This window comes from Alligator sinensis, unplaced genomic scaffold (genome assembly GCF_000455745.1).
Source record: "Alligator sinensis unplaced genomic scaffold, ASM45574v1 scaffold237_1, whole genome shotgun sequence".
Taxonomy (NCBI): Eukaryota; Metazoa; Chordata; order Crocodylia; family Alligatoridae; genus Alligator; species Alligator sinensis.
The window spans coordinates 91,780-92,855 of NW_005841849.1; the positions used below are offsets into that span (position 1 = coordinate 91,780).

The window sequence follows — 1,076 nt, forward strand, 5'->3', positions numbered from 1 at the left end:
AGAATCCAGGAGATGATATGTGACTAGCCAGATAAGCGTCTGTACTTGAACCAGCCTTGAGAGCATAGCTGGACTTTGTCTTCAGCCTTCCTGGTACCCTGAAAAACTAGGGTCCCTTGGCCAGAGGCTCAGTGAAACAAGCTGGCAGGAGAAATTTGTGGGAGTCCCTGGCAGAGAGGTGAGAGGAAGCAGTTGCTTTCTGTTTAGGATCTGCATCCTTGCATTTAAGTACTCCCAGTTGTGGCCTCACCAGTGCTGACCAGAGGAGAATAATCACTTCCCTCGACTTGCTGGCAGCACTCCTACTAATGCACTCCAGTATGCTGTTGCTCTTTGCAACAAAGGCCCACTGTTGGCTAATATTCAGCTTATTGTCCACTGGAAATCCTAGCTCCTCTTCTGCAGATTAGCAAAACTCTAACAGATTTTCATAGTCAAGGATGTTAAGTGATAACAATTGTTAGAAATATACATTTTTATTTTGTGAAAGAGCCAGAAGCATGAAGGAGTAGGCTATGAGTAGACAGTGGAAGCATTGGGAAAGGAAAATAGAGTTTTTGTAAGCTTTGTTCTCTTCTGCAGAAAACCTTCCTACACCCTCCTGCAATAACTTAAATCCAGATTTGTTCCTGTTCCAAGGCAGACTCTTTAAATTAATTAAAGAAAGGAAAAAAGAATCTGTTTCCATAAGCCAAAACTTTTTCCTTGCCTGCAACAAAATGTATCTCTGCAGTGCCCACTAGCACGTTGGGAGGTGCTGTCTTCTATGACCGTGTGTAATGCCTTATAAAAGGACAGAGAGGGCTGAGAAGGAACAAGGGGGGGGGGGGGGGGGGAAGGTCTATTCTTTTGCCTCAGTCTCCTTATCTATCCAGCAATCTTTCTTGTGACAGAAGGGGGATAATGCACAGCCTGGGAGTTCCGAGTGGTGTATTTGAATGCGGACCCTGAGCCTTGTCTTAATTGCCCTGGTCTGTGTGGCAGGAAGGATTTTCCTTATTTCCGAGACCACACAGGGATTGTGGTTTGTCTTGGAGCCACTGGCTTAGTACAGTATGAAAAATAAGTGCCATGTT

The 1,076-nt window shown here is 45.0% G+C and overlaps 1 protein-coding gene across 1 annotated transcript in view; it reads right to left on the reverse strand.

Moving 5' to 3' along the window:
* Positions 1 to 468: 468 nt before the first annotated feature.
* LOC102378336 (probable E3 ubiquitin-protein ligase RNF217) overlaps positions 469 to 1,076 on the reverse strand; it is a 10,800-nt gene continuing 10,192 nt past the window's right edge. The window contains exon 5 of the mRNA XM_025209171.1: positions 469 to 1,076. This exon is cut by the window's right edge and continues 10 nt beyond it. Coding sequence (XP_025064956.1) covers positions 997 to 1,076 — 80 coding nt within the window. The 3' untranslated portion in view covers positions 469 to 996.